Below are 23,814 nucleotides of genomic sequence, written 5' to 3' on the forward strand. Positions count from 1 at the left end.
CCACCTCTCCACACCTCCCATCGGCGGTCCTGCCCCCTCCCGGCTGTGCACAGATGTGTGGGCACCTCGAGGCGGTCCTGGGCTGGGTGACACTCTGGCCTTTCTCACCTCGAAGCATCGCTCCCTGGACAAGCTCCTCGGGACTCCCCACTGACAGCACAGGCGAGAGGCCCGTGTTTCTAGGGAGAGGTGGCCCCTTAGACTCTGCGCCACTCAGGGCCCTCCCAACTTGAGTCACTGGCAGGGATCCTCTCAGCTCACTCTGTTCCCTCTGCAGTCTCAGCGCTGGCCAGTCCTGTGCTGAGGGGCCGCGCCACGTTCCCAACCATTTGTGGCCAGTGGGAGGGAACGTGGGGTGGGTGGGTGAGCCGCCTGTAGGTTAGGAGGAAAAAGCAAAAAATTCAACAAACTTGAAATGTAAAAATTGTGATTTTTACAGAAATACTGTTCAAGCATTTTACCTTAAACATTGTGCCTCTGTGACAATAACTGGGTTGGCTGTTTTCTTTGGGTGAGCTCTGCCAATATTTTTTCACATTTTTTTTTAATTTTACATTTAGGTTTGAAGTTTTCATTGTCACCATTAAGTTTCAGTATATTTTCTGCAGTCATCCACAAGAATGGGTCAGTAGCATAAAACTGTTTCATCAGAACACTAATGTAACGTAAATATTAGCTGGAACCATGTAAAGTTGCCACTTGATCACTTCGACCTCTAAAAACAGCAATTTCATCTGGCATGACCAAACACGACTCTAAGTAACATACATGTTTACAAGCAAAGCTGACTGGGCTCTCCAAGCCACAGGGAGAGCAAGACGAAGCTTTGCAGAATGCAGCTGGCGGCGATCACTCAGGGCATCCCTGAGAGCAGCATTCCTGTGGCAGGACCGCCCGCCCGGGAGGTCGTAGCTGAGGTCCCACAGAGCTGCCAGGGCTGGGCGGGCTCTGCCTGCGCCACTCCTGTGTGCCAGCAGCGCAGCCAAGGGCAATGTGATGCTGATGAGCCTGGCCCTGGCTCCTCAGGGAGGGTCTTGGAGACCTGTGGGCAGCCTGAGGAGGAGTTGCCTCCCTGGCAGGCCCCTCCATCGGGCGCCACCCTGAGGTCTCTGGCTGCCAACGAGATGGGACCACCTGAGTTTCTAACAGGAAGGATGAGGCCAAAATATGTATCCTGGACAGTGGCAAGGCGTTTTTGCAACTGCAAGGCGAAAATGTCAAGACACCTTCCCAGCCTTGGGACAACACAAACCTGCTGTCCACAGGGTGGGTTTTGCACAGGAGTACGAGCGCCTCACACCTCAAGCTTGCCGATTCTCCTCACCTGGGGAAAACGCTTATTTAAATGCTGCTTTACAACTGCTCTTGTCAAGGGCACCGGGAGGGCTGATGGCTTCCCACGCCCTAAGTGGGTGTTGGTGACATCCCCAGCGTGCGGCATGGCTGGAGCCCGAGCCCTGGCTGAGGACACGTCCTCCTGTCACTCTGGGCTCCTCTGGCTAAAAGAGGGTGCCTGCCTCTCGTCTCTGGGGCTCCTCTCTCCCCACTTCCCCAGCTTAGTGTCTACACCACGAACCCACGTGAGCTCCACCCTGGGCTCATTGTGCTGATGGTTTCTTTCTAGCCCTCCCCCATCTAGCAGCAGGTGGCCCAGGCTCTCCCCCTCCCTCCTGACCTCTCCCTCCAGGTCGCTTCCTACCAAGCAGCTTCTGGGCCTCGCAGGGGCATCTAGAAGCCGGAAGGTGCGCAGGGGACGCTGAGGGTGCAGGGCCTAGCCTTCGGCCAGCCCCTTGGCCTCTGGTCTCTGCTCTGAACAAGGCACGTGGGTGCCTCTGGGCTTTTGAGCTGGGATGGAAAGGACCCCCAGGCTGCTGCACGGAGAAGGGCAGACGGGGATCCAGCACGCAAGCAGGGACCGAGGAAGAGGTGGGCAGAGACGTGGCAGGTGTGCATGCCGAGGCCACCCCGCGCAGGGAGGGGAGGAGTGTGCAAGCCGAGACGTGTGCCTGCATGGGCTGTCATGGGCGTGGCCTCTGGAGTCTGTGAGGGTCAGGGCTAAGGGTGCGGCCTGGCGGCCTCTGCAGAGCTACCTCTGGTGCCTGTCCACAGCATCTGGACACCGGGCTACGGATGGACCCGGGAGCACCCCCTGCACAGGTGCTGCAGGTACCCAGGGGAAGAGCCTTCACCGCTGCCAGGCCCTCGGGGCTCACGCCAGAAGCAGACTCATTAGAAGACTACGAACAGTGCTGAGTGCTGCAGAGGAAGACAGGGACAGAGGCAGGTGACGCGCGGCTGTTGGAGATGGCGCCAGGCATCTCTGGGAAGGGCGAATATCCTGCAAAAAGCGGGATAAATTCTGAGGGAAGGGGCCAGCAGGTCCCTGGCAGTGTGGGCGGAAGGTGTGCGCTCAGAGATGAAGTTGCAGGTGGGTTAGGGAGGGCTCCCGGGAGGGACCTGAAGGTGTACGTGTCTAAACCTAATTCCTTCCCGCAGGAAACCATCGGAGCGTTCAAAGCAAGGGAACAGGGCACGGTCACCACCATAAAGGACCCTCAGGCTGGGTGGAGTACAGTGGCAGGGAGACTGGCGACGAGATGGCTGGGCTGGACAAGGCAAAGGCAGGAGTGGGTGGGACTCTTGGAGGGACTGGCAGAAGATTTGGGTTGCCTGTCTGCGTCGGGGCTGCCCGTGGAAATGGGGTTCCTGTGAGGAGCAGGATCGAGGCTGGACAGTGGGTGGTCCCATCAGAGACATGGACTGACTGCATGCAGGTGGCCATGCCAAGGACGCAGGAGGCTGAGCAGGGCCAGGGCTGAGGAGCTCGAATGTACCGAGTAGACTGTTATCCGTTCTTTCTTAATGGCCCCAATTTTGTTCAGGAACCCACCTCTCCCGTCACCATGCACCTTGGGGTACCTGGCCCCACCCCAGAGCCCAGGATGGACTTCACTTGCATGAAAGCCCCTTCCCTGTGCTGGTGTTTAGGTCCTAAAACCAGCCAATAAGATGTAAACTTTACCGGCAACTTTTTCCTTATTCCCAAAGCCACACAAGGAACTCTTCCCTCCCCACCCCGGGGTTAAGATGTCTGGCTGCAGTACCCCAAACTGCCGCAAACTCCTGCTGAGGACGCTGCCGCCACGGTGGCCTGGCCCGACAGCAGCCTGGAGCCCTGCCTTCCTCCACAGGGGACAGCACATCACACCTGCCCCAGGGCCCAGGCTGGGGCCTCTGTGCTTCCAGGCTGATGCAGGGCCTGGAAAGAGGGCACTGCCCCCGCTGGCCTCAGGAAAGGAGAGACGCGACAGCAGGAGGTCAGCTAGGAGCTGACAGCGCGAGAGAACTGAGAAATGGCAAATTATAATCCCCAGGAAGGCCAGGGAAAAAAGAAATAGAGCAGCAGCAAACAGCAAAACGGGTGGTGTAATTGGTCCGTAAGCAACAGTTACAAGACTGAGGCTGGCAGAGCGGATTAACGAACACCTGCCACTCCGTGCTGTCCACAAGCAACTCCCTTCAGATAGGACACAGGCGGGCTGAAAGTAGGAGGATGAAAGACGGCACATCACACAGACATTCGGGAGAAAGAGCTGGGCTTTGTTAGTATCAAAGTAACACTTCAGAGCAAAGACATTAACTAGGGTCCAGGGTCCTAATGACAGATCAGTCCAAGAAGACACGGTGGTCCTCAGTGCGCATGCGTGGAACATGTCCTGTTAGGATGAGGGTGAGGAAGACTGCGGGGGCCCTCGGAGGTGGCCAGCTGCACCTGTAAACGCCCCATTTCTGCACTCGCCTCTAACATCAGAGCCTTTCCTACACTGAACGTGTCTTTACGCTCCCATCCTGTGTAGTAAACACATAGTGAGCTTCAGCTGGGAAAAGTGGCTGCTCCAGCCAAGGAAATCCTGGTCTCGGGTGAAAGGCAGAGGGGAAGTTGGCTCTCCTGCAACTCCATCTCCTGGAAGCTCACTGATCTGCCCAGGGGCCTGGCGATCGCTCTCCCGTCCCCACTTGGTCCTGCAAGCCCCTCTGGGTGGAGCTGCTCATCCCTTGCTCCTGGGCTCAAGCCTAGAGGGTGACTCAGCCTGCATCAGGATCCTCTTCACAATCTCCTACCTCATCCTGGGCCCTGAGGCCTCCAGCTCCACCAGGGCAGGGCTTGGCTTCTCTGGCCAGGTACATGCTCCAAGGCATCACACGCTTGGCTATGGCCTGTGCTGTAAGTTCCATACACACCTGAAGGGCCTCTGGCTAAGCCACTGCAGCTTAGACTGCGTCCTTCCTTCCTGGCCTTCGGCTTCACCTACTATCCCTCCTCTCCATGGTGGAAACACCCACACACACCTTCGTCTAAGAGACCAGCAGTTTACTCGGATCAGAAATAGCCTGTGCCCAGGCAGGTCCAGCAACACACGTGGTCCTTATGCAGTTGTTAGTTCAATCCACTGCTTTAGAGGAACACAGGATTTTAGCACTATTAAAAGATGTGGCTAGAGCAAGGAATGGAATACAATTCCAAACTTTTGGTGGAGAGGGGTGGCATGAAGTATGTAAACCTTTAGGGTTTGGGTCTTACACATCTCCGACAGCCATGAGGAGACTAAGCCCTGGCTCTTTTGTGGGACCTGCTGACTCCAGCAGAGCCCTGCAGCCAATCCACAGACACGTGGTGTTCACTACCAGCCAGGGAGATCGGGGTGGGGGTGAGGGTCCACTTTGTGGTAACAGCAAATCAATACCTCATCCTATTTCCTCGCAGGGCAGTGCTGTGCACAGAGAAGACACGAAGTATACTTCATTGAGTTAACACACATTTACCGTGTATCTGCTGATTTTCAGATGGTGTGCTAAGGGCAGGGGAGGCTGGTGATCCAGATGGCAGAATTCCTGCCCTCAGGGAGCACAATCAATCACACTGTGATGAGTTCTATGAAGGAATTTCTCTGCAACACAGGATGATTGGTGAGTTAAATGCTATGGTGCTAGGACAGAAGGGGAAAGAGAGAGGCAATGGAGAACAGAGAGCCCAGGTAGAGACCCACGCACACATGGGAAGTCTGTAAGTAACAAGACTGGCACTGCAGACCAGTGGAGAGACAGTGAACTCACTGGTAAGTGATACTGGAGAAAGAATCTTTCCATATGGCAGAAAGTAAAACTGGGTTCCTGTCTAAGCACACACACCACACACACATGATCAAGCCCAGCCGGAATAAAGGCACACACACCACACACACACATGATCAAGCCCAGCCGGATTAAAGGCACACATACCCCACACACACACAATTATCTTTATGACTCTGGAGTAGGGAAAGTCTTCTTAAGCAAGTCCCAGACACTCAAACAATAAACGAGAAGACTGATACATTTTACTACATAATAATTAAACACCATAGGGCCCGGCGCAGTGGCTCACTCCTGTAATCCCAGCACTTTGGGAGGCCGAGGCAGGTGGATCAAGATCAAGGTCAAGAGATCAAGACCATCCTGGTCAACATGGTAAAACCCCATCTCTACTAAAAAATACAAAAATTAGCTGGGCATGGTGGCGCACGTCTGTAGTCCCAGCTACTTGGGAGGCTGAGGCAGGAGAATTGCCTGAACCCAGGAGGCAGAGGTTGCGGTGAGCCGAGATCATGCCATTGCACTCCAGCCTGGATAACAAGAACGAAACTCCGTCTCAAAAAAAATAAATAAATAAACACCATAAAAGATACTATTCTAAATAACGTTAAGAGTTAAGACAACTGGTAGGTTGAAAGCAAGTATCTGTAACGTATATAACAAAGGATTAATAGCCTGAACAGATAATCAATTCTATCACAAAAAGACAGTGAAAATGGGAAGACGACATGAAAAGGCAATGCACAGAGGAGGAAGGTCAGTCCAACATCTTCATCAGACTCCCGTCCACTCAGTGCCTGGCACAGGAGAGGCCCGCCTCCCGCCAGCCTCCTAGTGCAGGCATCACCGCTGCCTGAGGATGAGTCTGTCACCCCGAGGACCCAACGTCAGTTCCAAACAGCTTCAGGGACACAGCTTTGGAGAGAGTGTCATTTTCACAAAACAAATGAAAGCCCTGATACAGGAACATCTATTTTTGTGGTAAATCTTGGCGGTCAGGGTAATGACTGTCTCCCCATGAGCACTTGATGTTAATGCCAACTCTGAACCCCTAAAACACAACGGGTGAGCCCCGTGTGCCGCAGCCAGCCGCAACGTGGGTGAGAAGCCTTTAGGATCCAGTAATATATGAGGCCCGTCTTTCTTTCTCATGCACGCTTATGGGAACAGACAAAAAACTATGTTTAGAAAAGATGCATTCTTGAAGAAATTTTAATTAAAAAAAAAAATCAAAAGAAAAATTGAACAGTGCCTAAATCTTTATTTTCATAACCTACATTTTTTTTTTTCAAATTAGACAGTTTTACACTGAATGACACAAAAGGAAACTTAAATTACCAATAGTTTACATGTAAGCTTGATTCCAGTCTTAATGAAAAGAAGAACAAAAACAAAACCCTCAGAGTGTCCACGCGGCGCCCCTGCGCTGTGAGCTGCTGGCGGCCAGCGCCCTTGCCTGGATTGTCTGCAGCCCTGTAGTGGGCCGTGAGGCATGCAAGCCGCAACTACAGCTCGCCAGCGGGGCACGCTGACAGGCATGCACCACCACTACCCATCGCCCAAGTACACTGAACTGGTTTTAAGCCTGAACTGCAGAGATCCTGACTAACACAGCAATGCAAGACGTTTACTGCCACAGCCAGTGACAGCAGTGAAGCGATGTGATGACAGACAGCCTGGGTGGAAATGTCAAGACACTAACTCTCAGAGAACAACTACTCCACTTGAAATTCATGTTTGGTTTTTATTCTTCTACTTCAAAATGATAAGCATCATCACACGATTTTACAAGTTAAAATGCCATCTGTCGTTGCTGCGTCTCTGATTCTATAACCTGAGACACCGCTAGGGATGTATGAAGGACACTCGCCGCTTTGTGTGCCACAGCACAGTCTGCACCATCACCGCTTCCTATCACAATTCCCACCTTCTTCTGAGTGGAAACGCTCAGAGGAGTATCAGGTATTTTTGGACATTATATAGCTATCTGGCATTTCACCTTTGCTTAATTAAAAACGATGCTATAAAACTCACACCCGAGCAAGGTTTCAGTTCTTGATGCAGAGACTGTCGCTGGCTGGCAGTAACTACAGGGTATTGACCAGATGGCAGCAGAGCCCTCCAGCGGTGACTGGCTACTGCACGCACTGCCCTCCTCATGCAGCTGGTGAGCTCACACTTCAGCTGACAGACAAAGTGAAGGACTAAGCTGGCTCTAACCACACACACTGCGCTGCGATGCTCACACCTTGGGGGAAAGGACTTCTCATTATTAAAAACCAAGGACTCGCTGTGGGTGGAGGGGGGTTGTGATCTGGGAATGGCTGATGGCGCCCTGGCCCTTCCCTAGCAAAGATGCACCTCAAAGGCCCAGGCCTCAGGGCTGCCTCCCAGCTTTTAGAGTATTGAGTTTGGGTTTCAGAGATTAATTATTTCTGATTTTTTTGGGGGTGGTCAGTGAACTGACAACTACAAAAAAATAAATCCCCGTGTTTCTTTAAAATGCATTTGAAAAACACTAGCCCTGTGGCTATTTCTCTGTATCTGAATAATGGCAATTGCTTTAAAGGAAATGGTCAGATATGTCAGGCATGTTATCCTCTGACAGGTAAGTCATGCTTAAAGCTGCAGGTGATCTTAACTAGATTACTTTTTACCTTCACTTATGATCCTGCCAGGTTTTGCTCTCTATATTATACCTTAAAACTTTCACATTAGATATGATTAGTATGCATTTCATACTTTTTAAAAGAGTATGAAAACATCTGGAGGCTTTTAATAAGACTTTCCAATTCCCTTTTGCAGCAAAGAGGCAGAATCAGTTCAACACATCGATGTAAGAGAAAAAAGAAAATCTCAACAAATCAAAATAATATTCAAACCACAACATTTAGTTTATCTACATCCAGCTCAACAGCAACATTTATAATATATCAATAATTTTTATCAGAATTTTCTCTGTAGGGTACCTTTTTAATATGTTCTGATTATTTACAACTGTACAGGCGAAGCACGCTCCCAAGTGCACATATTTAATACAGTATTGACTATTTGCATTTACAGGATTTTCCAACATTCTGAAAAAAAGATCAACTGTTTAAGATCTTTAAGGTATATTACAAAAACTACTGCTAGCTCTTGCACTACAGTATGCTTACTCAGTCAAACTAGTGACGGGAGATCCACACAGTAACTGAGTAACTCTGACCCACTCATGCCAACCCAGGGCCGGGCTCCATGGACTCTAAGCTGTCTTATACAAAAGTTAAGGCAAAGTCATTTTCAAGTTTAAATAAAATTCAAGTCTTTAAATATTGGATGGAAATAATTTTTTCTTAAAAAAAACCCTCAGTCTTGTTAAATAACATTTTGTGGAATAAAGTGTATGGTTACATTTAGCAGGAAATATTCTTATTTTAATGTTTGCTGCTTAGAATACTTAAAGAAAAATTTTAGGCATTTTAAAACAAAATAATTTATATGTAACTTCATTATAAACTTGCTAACTTTAGTGCATCCTTGTTCGTCAGAAGTGCAGCACTTCTGTGAGTGAATCAATGAGGCCCTCGTCTCGGAGGTAAAAGAGCAGGGACTGTACCCTCCAGCAGCCAGAGAGGGGAAACCACAAACACCATTCTCTCGCAATTCCATGTGCTGATGCAGAAGTACGGGAGACACCCACATGGAGCTGACCAAGATGTGGCCTCTCTCTAACCAGAGTGCTGGGGAACGAACACGGACAGAAACGTGCCCAGAGCAGGGCCGGAGCCGTCAGCTCACAGGGGTCAAAACAACATCATGGTACAACTTCTGGTAATGTGTCAGTGGGCAACAGTTTATGTTTTCATTGAGGTTCTATTCACAATGTGCTTTGAATTTATGTTACATAATAACCACTTGAAACTGGAGTGAGAAGCTGGTTACTTGCTTGCAGTGCATCAGAACCAAGGTTCCGCGTTTCCCTGGGGTGGCCCCTGCAGGTTCACTCTGCCCACAAGATCAGAAAGGACGCGCTCTCTACATTCTTAAATGCCAGAGTCCCCTACTAATGGCTTAGGTGGAAGCACAGCTCCCACATCAGCACTGATGCCCTGGCGTGGCCAGCACTGCTTCCGTGAGGCCACACCTGCCTCTGCCAGGGCCACTGGCCTTCATTCATCTGTGGGGACGTTCTAGAGATACGCACTTGCAGACTAGTTACACAAAAAAAAGTAGCATAGTTCTCTTAATTTAGAAAAACTCACTATATATAGCTTGCTGAAGTTCAGAGCCACATGGAGGCTTAATAAAAAATACCAATTTGTTAGGATAAATGCATTTTCTATCTTTGAAAAAAAAATCAGACTTCTGCATCACCTCCAGTTAAGCACCAACCTAAAATAAGGTTTGTATTAATTAAATCCTGAAAAATTCATTTTTTTTTCAAGAGGGGGAGAATCCAACTCACAGAAGAAAACCAACGTGAGGATCCCACAGGCCTCAGACACTGCAAGCTCCTAACCAGCGGCTCGCCCTCGCACTGAGTGGGAAGAGTGTCTCATGTGTGGTTAACACGGCACTCTGCGACCCCTCCCAGACGTACGGTTTTCACTGAGGAGACTTCGGGGGAGTGCTCTGCTCTCGGCTGAGACGCTTCCCCATGGCTGAGGGTGAGGGTCGGCCCCCTGCCGGCCGCCTCTGGTCTCTGGGGGCTCCAGGTGTGGACTTGAGGGCTGGGGGCTCCCGGTATCTCTCCGCGGGGTCTGCCAGCTTCTTTTCCTCCTTCCCACAACCAGCAGTGTTTGGCTTTTGTTCTTTTTGGGGTTGCAGTGGGGAAGAAGGAGGCTCTTTACTCGTTCTCTGACAAATCTCTGCATAGCTGGGCTTTCGCAATTCCTGAAAACAGACAATTCTGGGTTACCTGTGTGAAACTGTGCCTCAAGGGACAAGACAGGATATCAAGTTCACTTAAGATAAAAGAGTTTTCAATTGTAACTAAGTTTCCATCTTCACTAGTGTTTTTAATTTCTAGAAAGTATAAAATTCAATGATTTGGTTTCCTCTGCAATATAACATTCCCTCTGTGCTACTCTAATAATGCCTAAAAAAAATGGATGAAATTAGAAAAGGCATGAGAAGAAAAGGGCTGACTGAACGCCATGCCCTACCCAGCCCATGCCTGCTCAGGCAATGTGGAAGCCCAGGAGGAGTCCTGATGCTGCCTGCGCTCGCCAACCCACCTCAGGACAACAGAGGGGTGTTCCGGATGCCCACAGCGGGCAATGGATTCTCACATGGTACCCAACCTTGAAAGGTAAACTCCAAAAACAGTCTTCAAAAACGGTCTGCACATTTCAAACTACAAAGAACTAGAAATGATGAAGGCAGCTAAAATCTTCACAGAAATGTGTAATAGGGTTTTCAGGTAAGTGGAAGCATAATGGCTAAAGTAAAATACTTCATTCACCTACAAAAACTATTGCCTTAATAGTATTTTGACGAGAGTGGGAACGACAGAGTCTCGTTCTGTCGCCCAGGCTGGAGTGCAGTGGCACGATCTCAGCTCACTGCCTCCCGGGTTCAGGCGATTCTCCTGCCTCACCCTCCCGAGTAGCTGGGACTACAGATGCATACCACCACGAACGGCTAATTTTTCATATTTTTAGTAGAGATGGGGTTTCACCGTGTTAGCCAGGATAGTCTTGATCTCCTGACCTTGTGATCTCCCTGCCTCAGCCTCCCAAAGTGCTGAGATAACAGGCCTGAGCCACCGCACCTGGCCCGGACTTTAATAACTTTACTTTATTAAAAAATCCTTTTTAAGACTCAGCCCAAGGGACAGTAATTCAAGGAAAAAGCTCACCCAAGATCAAACTATAGAGGACACAATTCAGAGTAAGTGAGGCCATGGTTCACCCAGTAGGGAAACCAGCAGAAAGGAAGTTGCTGGGGTTCAGGCCTGCTGGGCCCACAGGGATCAGAGGGTGGTTAGGCCACCGTCTTACTCTTCCTTTCTCTTCGTCAGACACACAGACACAGACACACACACAGAGACACATGAAATGCTGAAATAATCCTGAAGTCTAAGAAGAAATAGGAGCTGGGATCTTGTGACTTCTCAAGAAACCTCTACTGACCAACACTGATATTAAGGACTACGTCACGGTCCAAGAAAGAACTGGAGTAGTGGGAAATTATTAGCAAATATTAAAGGTATTTTGTACAGGAAACACAACACAGACAGATGCAAATAAAAACCCACCAAATTAGATGTGATTAAAAAACGAGCAGGTGCAGGAGTGCGCAGCGTCTGTTCACACCAGAGCCTCGCGGCTGTCGTGCAGGAAGGCAGGCACGAGGTACGTACCGTGGCGGCTCCGTTCACCTGCACCGATTTACATGCTGTCGCAGTGAGGGCAGGAGGAAGTCTGTCCACACTGTGGGCTTCCCTCTGTTTCTCCGCCACCTTGGGATCACTGTAAAAATGCCACCCAATATTTGAATCTCATGCAACATCACAGGCCACTCAAGTCAGTAAACACCAAGGCGCTGGTAGAACACCAATACTCACTCGGGTAAATGAGTTGGGGAGGGGGATTGCTCGTATGTTGCTGATACAGCACAAGAAGCTGGCACCGAGGGCTCTCTGGAGACCACTACAGGAAGGGTATTCATGCTCGAATCTGCACTGAGGGTCTAAAACAGGGTGGAGAGTGTTCATCAGAGTCCTGCTGGCACTAAGTGGAGCTGGTACCAGTGCCCGTTCACCCCACCTGAGAACAGCCTTGGAGAGAGGCCCGAGGACAGAGGGAAAGAGCGTCTCCTGTAGCAAAAATGTCACAAAGAGCCCAGGACTGTCCTCTGCCCCACAGAGCACTCATTCTTTTTCTTGGCAAATGCCCCATTGTTCCGTCACGGGTCCTTATCTGCTCTCCCACAATGATGATCTACAAGCTTATTTCATATATATATATATAAAATTGCACTTTAGGTTCTGGTACGTGCAGAACATGCAGGATTGTTGCATAGATACATACAAGGCAATGTGGTTTGCTGCCTCCATCCCCCCATCACCTATTATCTGGCATTTCCCCTCCCCAACTTCCCTACCCCGCACTGTCCCTCTCCTATTCCCCCTCAACAGACCCCAGTGTGTGGTGCGCCCCTCCCTGTGTCCATGTGTTCTCACTGTTCAACACCTGCCTATGAGTGAGAATATGCGGTGTTTGATTTTCTGTTCTTGTGTCAGGTTACTGAGAATGATGGTTTCCAGATTCATCCACGTCCCTACAAATGACACGAACTCATCGTTTTTTATGGCTTATTTCTTAACTGAACAGTCATCAAACACATCTTACCCACCTGGCACTTTGGGCTCAGCATGGTATGGCACAAAACCACACACACATCTCCTGGGTGTTGAGTCCTAACAAAGTTCTACATGACTCATCCACACAGCTCATAAAAAACGGTCTGTGCCCCCACATCTGTATAAATGTGGGCTCCCTGAGGCAGGTGGCAGGCACTGACAGCAGCAGTCCCTGAATTCACAACAACCCCAGGAAGCAGGTGGGCTAATGTCCCCATCTCAACTGATGAGAAAACTGAGGCCCGATACATCTAAATAATCTGTCCAAGGTCAGAAAGCTAATAAGAACTGAGTGAAACTTATTCCCTCCTTAATCCAGCCAGCGAGTCCCTGTGCAGTGGCTATTTTATCTGTGCTTGATCTTATTCACATGGGACATCATGACACACTTGTCATGCAACTTAAAAAAGGCAGGAGGGCAGGTGATCTTCACACTTCTGCCCTTAGATGAAGGTGGATGACAGACTGAGAGCCCTTCCAGCCCGAGAACCAGAATCTGCTGCAACTCCTGTGCCTGAGCAGAGGAATCCAGCTTGGTGGGAACAGGATGGCAAAGGGCTCCTTTTGTAAAAGGTCCTTTTAAACTCAGGGTAAGGGCCGGGTGGTGTGGTGGTTCATACCTATAATCCTAGCGCTTTGGGAGGCCGAGGTAGGCAGATCACCTGAGGTTAGAGGTTCCAGACCAGCCTGTCCGACAAGGTGAAACCCCCTCTCCACTAACAACACAAAAATTAGCCCGGCATGGTGATGCCTGCCTATAATCCCAGCCACTTGGGAGGCTGAGGTGAGGCAGGAGAATTGCTTAAATCTGGCAGGCAGAGGTTGCAGTGAGCCAAGGTCACACCACTGCACTCCAGCTTGGGTGACAGAGCAAGATTCCATCTCAAAAAATAAAAATAAAAAAATTCAGGCTATGTTCCGTCCCAATGCAACTGAAATGCAGATCCACAACTGCACTCATGAAGCAAGTCAGAGTGACCATCACAAGCTCCATGTCAACAGGGGAAGGGCTGAACCCCATCATTACTGGAGTCTCCACCCTACTTTGAAACTCATGGGCGATGCTGTCGACTTAAGAAGCTCCCAAGCAGCAGCAGCAATGGAGCCTGTTGCACCTGGCTGGTGGCATGAGGCTCAGGCTCAGGCTTTTCGAAGCAGCAATTCTTTTCTCAAGAGAAACCTTACACGGAAACTCGAAATGGGCACGGCAGCAGCTGCACTCAGTACCAAGGGGAACATGCCACAAACCAGAATTCATGGTCTTTCAAGTGCATTTCTTCTCAGGGCACAAATACCTTAGAAATTATGGGGTGGAAATTTAAGGCTATGTGACAGAATTCTGGAATGCACTCAACCTCCAAGGTTGAAAACAGGAGTGTGACGATTTACCAATATGAAAAGGAAGAGACACGTCACCTTGCTTTAGCCTAAAGATACTGCCTCAAAATCCACCTTAAATTCTGCCCTAGAAACTGAGGAACTGTTCTATCTACTACGGGGCCTTCCCTAAAGCCCAGGGAGGAAGAGATGCTGACTCTGCAGACCTAGGTAGGGTAGCAGGTGGCATGGTCATGTGGCATGGAATATACCTGCAGTGACTCTGAGGCACAGCTGGAGAAAGGGCCCCTGGGACAGGAGATGAAGGCAGCCACGAGTGCTTAGCAGGCTCTTCCTGTGCACAGTAAGTAACTGGGCAGAAAACTTGCTCTGCACCTTCCAGAGCCTTCAAACGCCAGGCGTGGCAGCTGGACCAGTCCCACCTTCGCCTTGCTAAGCACATTAGAGGCCAGGAGCACTGGGCTGAGTGTCCTCTGGCATCTGCAGCTCGGAATGGCTCCTGGGATGATGTTCACTGCCGCGGAGGGAGCACCCCATGGGGCAGCCCAGGCCTCACCAGAAACCACCAGCACTACAGTGAGGTCCTCCCAGGCTTCTTGCTCCTGTCTCACGTAGATCACTACACATTTTAATGATTTCCAATGTAATTCAGATTTTTCTATTTCATTCTGTTTTTTTGTAAAACAAAGGCAGGTCTGAACAAAAATGACAACAATGCAATCTAAGTTTCTGGGTGAGAGAAAGGGTCTATACGGTGTATGGCCCAGCTTTCTACCTAAGTTTCTGGGTGAGAGAAAGGGTCTATACGGCGTACCATGGCCCAGCTTTCTACCTAAGTTTCTGGGTGAGAGAAAGGGTCTATATGGCGTACCATGGCCCAGCTTTCTACCTAAGTTTCTGGGTGAGAGAAAGGGTCTATACGGCGTATGGCCCAGCTTTCTACCTAAGTTTCTGGGTGAGAGAAAGGGTCTATACGGCGTATGGCCCAGCTTTCTACCTAAGTTTCTGGGTGAGAGAAAGGGTCTATATGGCGTACCATGGCCCAGCTTTCTACCTAAGTTTCTGGGTGAGAGAAAGGGTCTATACGGCATATGGCCCAGCTTTCTACCTAAGTTTCTGGGTGAGAGAAAGGGTCTATACTGCGTACCATGGCCCAGCTTTCTACCTAAGTTTCTGGGTGAGAGAAAGGGTCTATACGGCGTATCATGGCCCAGCTTTCTACCTAAGTTTCTGGGTGAGAAAAAGGGTCTATACGGCGTTATCATGGCCCAGCTTTCTACCTCTGACTTCATCAGACAGCAAGGTTCAAGGCTGGCCTTACTCCAAACCTGTGTGACCTCTGCAATCACCTGGCCTCCAAACCTCTCCTGAGTATTAAAAACAAACATGTATGAAGAGCTCGGCAAAGAGCCTGCCATGGAACCCGTACCTAGACACTGTTGACAACCATTAGACATGTAACGGATTCCTTACCCTTTCTTTGGATGGTCCTATTATCAAGCTAGATAGCCTGTTTTCAAACAAGTCCTCTGTCTTCAAATTGCCTGCAGCTCCAGGTAACGGAGGGAAGTTGGATAGCCCCAGCTCGAAGCTTGGTGACGGAGGCTTTGGTGGCGTTGGAGACTGTGTCTGGCTGCTCTGCAACAGAATGACACCCCAGGGTCATGGTATGGAAACAGAAGGCCAAGCAGCTTCTCATTTCCACACCTGTCGGGAAAATATCTGTAAAAACAACGCGCAGATCATTCAACCCAGACAAGGGCTTCCTCACCCAATCAAAGGTCCTCTCCCAAGCAACTTCAACCATCTAGAGCAGAGCTGTGAAACTGAAATCTCAAGGCTGCTGCTGCCGCCCAAGTAACGTGTCAAAAAGGACACAGTAAGGTTAAGGTGCCATCCAAAGAGCCATCCACCCATGGCTGCCAGCACTCAAGAACAGCAGGGGCAGCTGAAGGCAAGAGAGACGCTCTGGAGTGACTCCAGCCCACCAGATGGAAAGCAGGGCAGCGTGAGTCTAGACATTAAACTTTCCCATTTTCAGACAAGTTTTGTTATTACAGCATAGTTTTTCATGTAAGTCACAAAGATAATTGTAAAAAACAAAATATGACACTTTCTCCACTGTCCACAACCTGTTAAGAAACGTTACACACATTTGTATTAAAAAAGTGGTTTAACAAAAGGGGAGCTTGAATTCTCTGAAAATCAACTTAAAGGTTATATTTTTAAATAATTAAAAACACAGTATTTGATAACAAATTCTGATCAGATTCTTTGACTTCAAGAAAGCAAACTCAGTATAATAAGAAGTGAGTATACATTGTAAGCCCAAATCTCAGGAGAAAGGCAATGATACCTTTTTAGTGGAAAATGATCTATCAACCTGCTTTAACAAGCTGGCAGTCATTTTGTGAGTAAATAGTTCCTTGGCTGAAGGACACATGGCACAGAAAGCGGAAATGAGTTTCTATTTAGTTTAGAAATGAGTTTATATTAACTAAAGAATACAAGTATTTTTGGTTGGAACAATGAGCTACTTAGACTAGGATGCAAAGTTCTCATGGAATTCACCTAACTTGAGAGTGTCAATATTTTTCCAAAATTTATACCACAGGAAGGTGATTCCCTACATCAGTAGATTCTAGAGAAAATATGCATGCCAGAACTCAAGGGAAAGCAGGTCAAAGGATGAAAATGAATTCAGGCTGATCCAAACCCCAGTCTGTGCTGGGCATTCCTCGTTTCTCTGCTCCATGGTACTAGGGCCTAATTTTAACTTAGCTTTTCCCAGTTAGGTGCCCTTGGAAGTAAGGTTGTACCTCCTAAGCAGCTGGCAACTGGCTCTCTATAACCTAGTATTGTGAACACGATGCTCAAAGTAATCCTGCACATGGCCACTATGATAGCAAAGCAGTTTTAAACATCTGCACGTTGATGAGGTGAACACAGCTTTTCAGAAGATAAGCATTATTAGAGACAACCTTCCCCAAAAATGTATTTAAATCTCAACTCGTAGAAGCAGAATGGGCAGGCAACAACTGCTCTGATGTTGGAGTTACAAAATGTCATTGCCTGCAGATGGGCTTCACTTGGAAGGCAGTGTTAAAATTCTCTAGAATCTGTGCGCCTCTAGGTGAGGTCTGAGTACTGCTCAGGTCCCATGAGCGTGGTTAGACCCAAGGCTCACACACTTTTCAGCATCTGTACCTCTCTGAGGTCCTGAATACACGTACTCAAGACAACGAGCGCACGCTCTGTCATCAGGACAACACGGGCCATACGCTGAAGCTTCTAAGCAGGTCACAGTCACGAACACATGCATCAGCAAAGCAAAGCACAACGGAGCAGAAACGGCTGTGGGAAAGCACCGCAGCAGGCACAACGGTGCAGAAACGGCTGTGGGAAAGCACCACGGCAGGCACAACGGTGCCCCTGCGTTTCACAACCGATGTTCAGATGCTCGCCGTGTTAGTTCAGACGGTTACAGGAGTTCACTCATTCCAACTGGAATTAACGGATAAAAACTACCTTACCAGGTCTGTTTGGTATAAATTAGATTTAGATATCTTGTAAAGAGGCATAAGCTTTATGTACTCACTGTAAACTTCTCCTCCCTTTTCTTCCGGTAGCCAAAGGAATTCTTCCTAGGAGTGAAAAGTGAAAGATTGTTATTTTTTTTCCTACTTGGAGAATTTATTGTTGAGCACGTTTGCGCTCACATAATCAAAGTACACATTAATTCAGTCTTTAACACTATCAAAGATGACTTTTGATTCTAAAATCCCAACTTTAAGAAGCATAAGCAGAACAACACAAAGTTTACAGCAACGGGATAGCACAGGAGTCCACGCAAGTAACAAGGAAAGGCAAACGCTGGCTGAAGCCGCCTCCCTAGTGCCTCTTTGGGATGTCCGTTGAGACACGAGTACTGAAGACCTACCGGGTCGAAATGACAAAGACACATAAAAGACGAGCCTGAGCTCCATCAGTGAGTTGTTTAAAATGGTGCTGAGAATTTCTCCAATGCAGATTTGCTTTACATCAGAATTTAAAAGTCCCCAAACACCCTGTCCCATCCCTTCCTTTGCCCTCTCAGCTTCCTCCACCACTGCCTCAATGGCTGATCCCTTCCACAAAAAGCACACAAGGACCTCTGTGCCCCAAAGACTTCCTGTCCCCACCTGCCAGCCTCAGCAATCATGTTCTGGACTTGCCCTTGCAGGCAGCAAGGCCACATCACACACACAGTTGATAACCACATGGATAGACACCGATTAAATGGTGACTTCACGTGGAGCCCTGAGACATTAGGATGGCCAAGACATTCTCATTTCCCTGGACAGGCTTATGTAATCTAACAAGTCACATGACACACATTAATTTCACTTTATAATTTAATAGAATGCAAAGACTCCCCCATGGGCCTTGTATTATATAACCTGGAAGGACTTAAGGAACAGTCTTAACTAATTCCTTCATTTACAGAAAACCAAAAAGGAGTCTTGCCTAAGATGGCCAAACATTGGAATACCCCGTGGACTTTCAGGCGAGCCCCTCTGGGGGAAGGAAGCACAAACCTTTAGGATTCTAGAGCAAACCCTCGTTATCTCCTACAGAAAACACTACAGAAATAGCTCCTGGTTTTCTACTGGGCCCCTGAGGAGACTGCAGGCTAGAGTATGGGATATGGATGGGTACTGAGCCACAGGTAGGGCGCAAATCCTGGCAAACTTCCCTCCTGTAGGACTAGGTAGCTTGGTGCTCCTCGTCCTGGCCTGCATTATGGACAGCTACTGCAGTACACACCTAGCTCAGCACCACTCCCAAATTAAAGGTGCTCCCAAAACCCAGGGAGCTGAACTCCCACTCCACTGTGCCAAGACTCAGAAGTAGTGGAAAGGTGGGGCGACACTGGCTCATGACCTGAGCTAGGGTAACAGCCGGATGAGAATCTTGAGTGGGACAGGACTCAGCTGGCCACAGGAACCTGTGAGGGGTGGGAGATGGATGGTGCCAGCACCTGCTTGCCCAGAGTCATCGCCCTGAGTGCCAAATGGAAGGATACCAGTCACATGGGAGAAAGATGTCCTGCAGGGCTCGGCACAGGGCATCCCTCCGCCAAGGGCAGCCTGCTCATCACTACTGGCTGGAACGCAGGAGGACCATCCCTTGGAATGCAGTGGTGTCCAGGACACACACTTGCCTTCCATGGGGTCCTATCCCAGTCACCATCAGTGGGCCCAGCCAACACTCCCACACCCTCATGGGCTCCACGAAAACACTGTCAGCTATCAGTGCCCATTCATGCAGAGAGCAGGCTGGCCAAGCCAAGGCTCAGCAACAAGGCCATAGTGGGTTCCAGCTCATAAGGGGCAGCAAGGGACCCAGGGTGGACCCGGCACCACAGAGGAAACATCACTGTGACACCCGCGACTCTGAACGTGGTGCTGTGAAGGCCTGAGACCCTGAATTGGCATGCTTCCCCCAACTGAACCTAACGGTAGCTCCACCAAGGAAGCAACACACCTCGCGCCTGGGGCTCCTCATGCCATTCAATCCAGCTCCCACACAAGGGTAGGGAAGTGTGTCTGGACTCTCCGAGCTGTGCCCCGCCATGGCTCCCACACAAGGGTAGGGAAGTGTGTCTGGACTCTCCGAGCTGTGCCCCGCCATGGCTCCCACACAAGGGTAGGGAAGTGTGTCTGGACTCTCCGAGCTGTGCCCCGCCATGGCTTCCACACAAGGGTAGGGAAGTGTGTCTGGACTCTCCGAGCTGTGCACTGCCACGGCTCCCACACAAAGGTAGGGAAGTGTGTCTGGACTCTCTGAGCGATGTCCCACCATGGCTCCCACACAAGGGTAGGGAAGTGTGTCTGGACTCTAAGGGGTTCTCCAGAGCATCTTAGCACTTTGGTCCACTAGAGGAAGTTAATGGAAACAAAACAAAACCTCCCAAAAAGGGGAGGTTGAGGCACAGCTACTGTGGATCAGGTTTCTCAGGGGAAGCAAGGCCTGGAGCACCTCCCTGCGAAGCAGCACGAGCTCTTTCTAAAGACAGAAGGAAGGAGGGGGTTACAAAGGTCAGCTCTGGCTTCACGACCCACTGCAGGAACAGGCTGTGGGAGCCACGTGCACTTTCCCCGCCCATTGTGTCAGTGTGAGCTATGCTTCCTAAGCCATTCCCTGCAGCAGTGCTTAGGTTTCGGGTGGGAGAACAGTTATCCTCATCTGGCGGGGAGACAGAGGGTCTCCACTGGTACAAAATCTGTATCTGTTAGGCAAAAGCATAAACCTGTTACAGCTGCATCTGGAAGTTCAAGTATTATTGAAAGGCGTCCTGTGTAGACCACATTCGTTAGCAAGGTTTGGCCTCTCACCTTCAAAGCCACCTGTATACACTTTGCGAGGTGGCTGGAATTCAACAAACCCCACTCTCATTTGCCAGGAAGCTTCTAGTGATGCTCTTACGAACAGGGCATGCTGAAGGGCACAGGAGGCTGAGGCCAAGGACCTTGTCCATCCAGTCTGCTTCTTTTTACACCATGCCCACAACTGATGCCCCTCAGAGGGACCCAGATGGCTTTGATGAGTGGGGCTCTGCCCCAAGTCTGAGCCCCAGCTCTACAGGCTCCCTTCCTCCAAGTTTCTGGGCCCTAAGAACCCCAAACTAAGCCCCAGGGAAAACAGCTGCTCCCTGAAGTCACTGACTCTACATGACACAGTGGGCCCCTTTTGGCTTTGCATCTCCAAGGCCTGTTAAGCCAATCTGACGCCATGTTTCCTGTGAGACACAGCCCAGTGCCGGCTCTCCCCAACCATGGTGCCTTCCTATGCCACTGCGCAATCCCCGCAGGGCCTCCCGTGTGCTCATTTAATCATCACAGGCAGGAAACGAGATGCTTCCGATGCCTCTTTATGTTGAATTCTCACTGCACAGAGCGTATGCACTGTGGCAGGTGGGAAGAGGAGCTTGCACATGAGGCATGGTGCTGTGCACTTTGTGTACAGAAAACTTAGCAAAGCTCAGGAGGTCGAGTCACTTGCTTGTTACTTATGAGAGGAAACTCCTGACGGTCCTTATCACGGCAAGGACTGAGAAGACTAACAGGCCTGATCAACAATGGTCACGTGAAGTGGGTCACACCTGTTATACCAGCACTATGGAAGACCAAGGCGGGAGAACGGCTCTAGGCCAGGAGTTCAAGACCAGCCTGGGCAATACAGTGAGACCCTGCCTCTACGAAAAACTTTAAAAATAGCCAGGCAAAAAAATAAAATAAGACAAAAAAAAATAAAAAAGACTCGGGGGTGGTCAAACAAACAAACAAAAATAGCTAGGCATGGTGTTGTGGGCCTGAAGTCCTAGCTACTCAGCATGCTGAGGCAACAGGATTGCTTGAACCCAGGAGTTCAAGGCTGCAGTGAGTCATGATCACACCACTGTACCCTAGTCTGGGCAACAGAGCAAGACCCTGTCAAAAAAACAAAATCAAAAACCTGCTACAGTCTTGATGCCCCCCAACATTAAACAAAACCACAACAGTGGGCAGGGAGCACAGCCACGGCCCATCCTGGCGAGTCTCCACGTGGAAGAGACGGGACGTAAATGCTCATCTGCCCGGTTCCCAGCTCCAGTCTCCACCTGCAGTGCTGCTGCACACTCTGCAGGAGGGCGCCGGGCCAGGAGCCACGGGGCAGAGCCCGAACGCTGCCCTCATAGAGGGGCCTGGAGAGCCAGGGACACTGCCAAGAGAAGACTGCAGGCACACAGGGTGGAGTCTACGACTGCTGAGCTCCCATGTTTCCACAAATAATGATCTGAAACCCCTACAGTTCTCACCGAACTATTTTATATCACAAAAAAGATGAAGCCATGTAAGTCTCAGCAATTATATAAACCCTTTATGTTTATAGCCTTCTATTAGATTTTGCGATATTTAAAGACAATTATAAGACATATCTAAATTAAAGAATTTCTAAAATATTAGTAGTTTATGTGGTACACAGTAGCTGCTCAACAACTCACCTTCCCCTCCCTAAACCAGGAGAGGATTCGAGACTGCTTGGCTCCACACGCCCAGGTGCAGTCTCTCTCTTGGCATATGCTGAAGGGTTTTGTATCCGTGTTCTAGTTTGACCTGCTTGCCTTGTTTGTGGACTCCGGACACCATTAATTAATCGATCTGCAGTGAAGTTAAATATTGAAGGACTTTCTAATAACCCAGGTCCTCTCTCTGCACTAGGAATCGCATGGCGCAGATGAGATTTACTAGGATTCCTGTAAATAAAAATGGTTTCATGTGTTCAGTTATAAAATGATCAAGGTATTATATAACATGCATACTGACATGGAATATTTAAGCTGAAATCTGCTGTTTAATAAAAATAGGCTTTGGAATGGTTAACTCATAACGTATAGGATAATGCAAATCTATTAACAATGTGCCACCAACCTGCTTAGCTGTTTTTCAGTCCGGGCCCAAACTAAAAGCAGGCACATCTAATGTGTACAAGTTGCCCCAAAGCCTCCTCTGAGAGAATCTATCCTTTGAGCAGGCACCCGTGGCAAACTGTGGTGCTCAGTCTTAATGCAGCTGTGTGCTTTCGGTGGCTCTGTCTGCAAGGAGCAGGACTAGTGATAGAAGCTCTCTCATCCCAGCTCTGGAAGGGCAGTAGGGTAAAGCCCAAAACTGCTAGGACTACCTCGGAACTTGCCTGCTTCGAGGAGGATACTGTCTGAGAGAAGTCAGAGGAGACGCTGCAGGCTTGAACGTTGGAGACGTAAACCCATTTATAAATCCAGTATTTGGAAATGGAGTTACCTAGATTCATTTGAAAACAGACAAGTAAATAAACTATAAAACAGACTTCAATTGGATTAATACCAACAAATCTGTGGAAACCGAGGACATTTCTTGATCTTGTCAGGGTCATGACCCATGCTGAGACATGTATCTTACAATTTTAATGGATGGTGTTTAGAACAACCAATGGGTGTTGTTTAGAAGTAGGCTAGAGCTTTTCTACATCCTGTCAGCCAATCCTTGCCAACAGTCCAGTGAGGAGGAGGAGCGACATACACGGAAGCTGGCACTGAGAGGAAAGACGTGGTCAAGAGTGCGTGGGCTCCAACAGGTGTTGTGACCTTTAACACATCGGTCTGAAAAAGTCCAAAGGCTGTACTATCTCCATTACTGGCAGGAAGTCAACAGTTCTTGATTCCTGATGGCTTTAATACAACTCATCAACGTCCTGAAGCTCAGGAACACCTGCACACTTACTGCTGCTCATTCAGCTTTATACACCCACAGCCTTGGACAGCGCTTTTACCTTTACCTCGACACAAGTCCTGCTCTGCAGATCAGGGTATTTTCAGATCATCATTATTCCCTAAGTCACAGGGTAAGTATGGCATGCAAATATACTGACATAAGATTCAGAAGAACGTTAGAAAGGGTCACAGAACCTCTAAAAGATCTTAAGTAGTTAAAAATATTAAGCATAGAATTTTAAGTATTGGTGAACTATTTCTAAAATCTAGACACATACAAAAATGAAATAAAACTTAGTGTTAAAACAGTTCCTTTAAAAAAAAAAAAGAAGAGATTAATCGCTCTAATTCTCTGGCTTCTGGACCCATGGTTTCCAGTACGTTCTGAATCACTGACATTTTGCTCCTAATGCTCCCGATGCAGTGCACTTAGTTCCTGAGGCCTTCCAGTCCACACCTTCATGCCACTAAAGTGACAGAGATACACATAGACCCCTTCTTGTTTGGGAAAAAAAAGAAAAAGAAATACAAAAGGAAAAAAGCAAGTCATTCTCCTTAATTAAGGCTAACTGGAAGACAGAACAGAAAAAGAATGTTAGAGATAGTTTAGGACCAAAATAAAATCATACAAAAGGAAAACACTTAAAACTTCATTAGAATCTCCAATTTGCTACTTGAGAAACTCTATATTCTGTAAGAATCAAACTATTTAAAAATAAATCAC

General features: G+C 48.7%; 1 protein-coding gene across 5 annotated transcripts in view; it reads right to left on the reverse strand.

Annotated features, from left to right (window-relative positions):
* Positions 1-8,705: 8,705 nt before the first annotated feature.
* The window catches only part of LARP4B (La ribonucleoprotein 4B), a 78,819-nt gene continuing 63,710 nt past the window's right edge, over positions 8,706-23,814 (reverse strand). For 3 of the 5 annotated variants that reach the window (XM_021670718.2, XM_064371802.1, XM_064371798.1), the window contains 7 exons: positions 22,535-22,641; positions 21,846-22,097; positions 17,418-17,463; positions 15,293-15,457; positions 11,684-11,808; positions 11,480-11,588; positions 8,706-10,008 (listed from right to left, as the gene is read on the reverse strand). In XM_021670718.2, the coding sequence (XP_021526393.2) occupies positions 9,721-10,008; positions 11,480-11,588; positions 11,684-11,808; positions 15,293-15,457; positions 17,418-17,463; positions 21,846-22,097; positions 22,535-22,641 (1,092 nt within the window). In that variant the 3' untranslated portion in view covers positions 8,706-9,720. Of the gene's footprint in view, positions 10,009-11,374; positions 11,589-11,683; positions 11,809-15,292; positions 15,458-17,417; positions 17,464-21,845; positions 22,098-22,534; positions 22,642-23,814 lie in introns of all 5 variants that reach the window. The other 2 variants (XM_064371801.1, XM_021670717.2) reach the window with 1 other exon arrangement.

Source organism: Aotus nancymaae, unplaced genomic scaffold (assembly GCF_030222135.1).
Source record: "Aotus nancymaae isolate 86718 unplaced genomic scaffold, 86718_ANA_hifiasm-v0.15.2.pri h1tg000173l, whole genome shotgun sequence".
Taxonomy (NCBI): domain Eukaryota; kingdom Metazoa; phylum Chordata; class Mammalia; order Primates; family Aotidae; genus Aotus; species Aotus nancymaae.